General features: G+C 45.6%; 1 protein-coding gene across 1 annotated transcript in view; it reads left to right on the plus strand.

The window, feature by feature from the left end:
• Positions 1-382: 382 nt before the first annotated feature.
• The window catches only part of F8 (coagulation factor VIII), a 26,354-nt gene continuing 26,139 nt past the window's right edge, over positions 383-597 (plus strand). Inside the window, exon 1 of the mRNA XM_018576955.1 lies at positions 383-436. Coding sequence (XP_018432457.1) covers positions 383-436 — 54 coding nt within the window. The remainder of the gene's footprint in view (positions 437-597) is intronic.

Here is a 597-nt window from a genome sequence, read left to right on the forward strand (position 1 = left end):
CAATACTTTGTAACTTTTTGGTTGTATGTTTTCTACATAAATATCCATTTTTACCCTCGTCAGGCAAGATGACGTCTTTGGTCCGGGTGGAGGAATGTACGAGGGCGCCCGAAACCAGATCCCATGTACATGACGAGGAAGACTACGAGGATGAGGATGACTATTATGAATCCACAGTGGTGGACATTGCAGAGTATCCGGGGCGCGTGGACCCGCGATCTCACAGTAAACGGAACCCCGCGACCTGGACACATTACATTGCGGCGATGGAGGTGGACTGGGACTACCAACCCACGAGAAGTGACAACCAGTGAGTGATATGAAATAACCCCCAGAGGGGGCAGATATCAGTGTTCAGAGGCGGGAACCTTCTGATGAGGATATGGACACCAGTTCCCGGGGACAACCGTCTGAGAGGGGAAGTTCCCTCACTTTGGTAATTTTCTTCTAACTTCCTGTTGTGTCTCTGGCACAGGAAGTGAAAGGGAGGTTTCCCTAAGATAATAACTAGCAAATAAATCAACAGACAAGGGTCCTAATGTGCTTTTTTTAATTCTTTTTTTAATTTCTTTTAATGTCCTTTTTTTATTCTTTTTT

The sequence above is a fragment of the Nanorana parkeri genome, unplaced genomic scaffold (assembly GCF_000935625.1).
Source record: "Nanorana parkeri isolate BGI_ZX_2015 unplaced genomic scaffold, ASM93562v1 scaffold81, whole genome shotgun sequence".
Lineage (NCBI taxonomy): Eukaryota > Metazoa > Chordata > Amphibia > Anura > Dicroglossidae > Nanorana > Nanorana parkeri.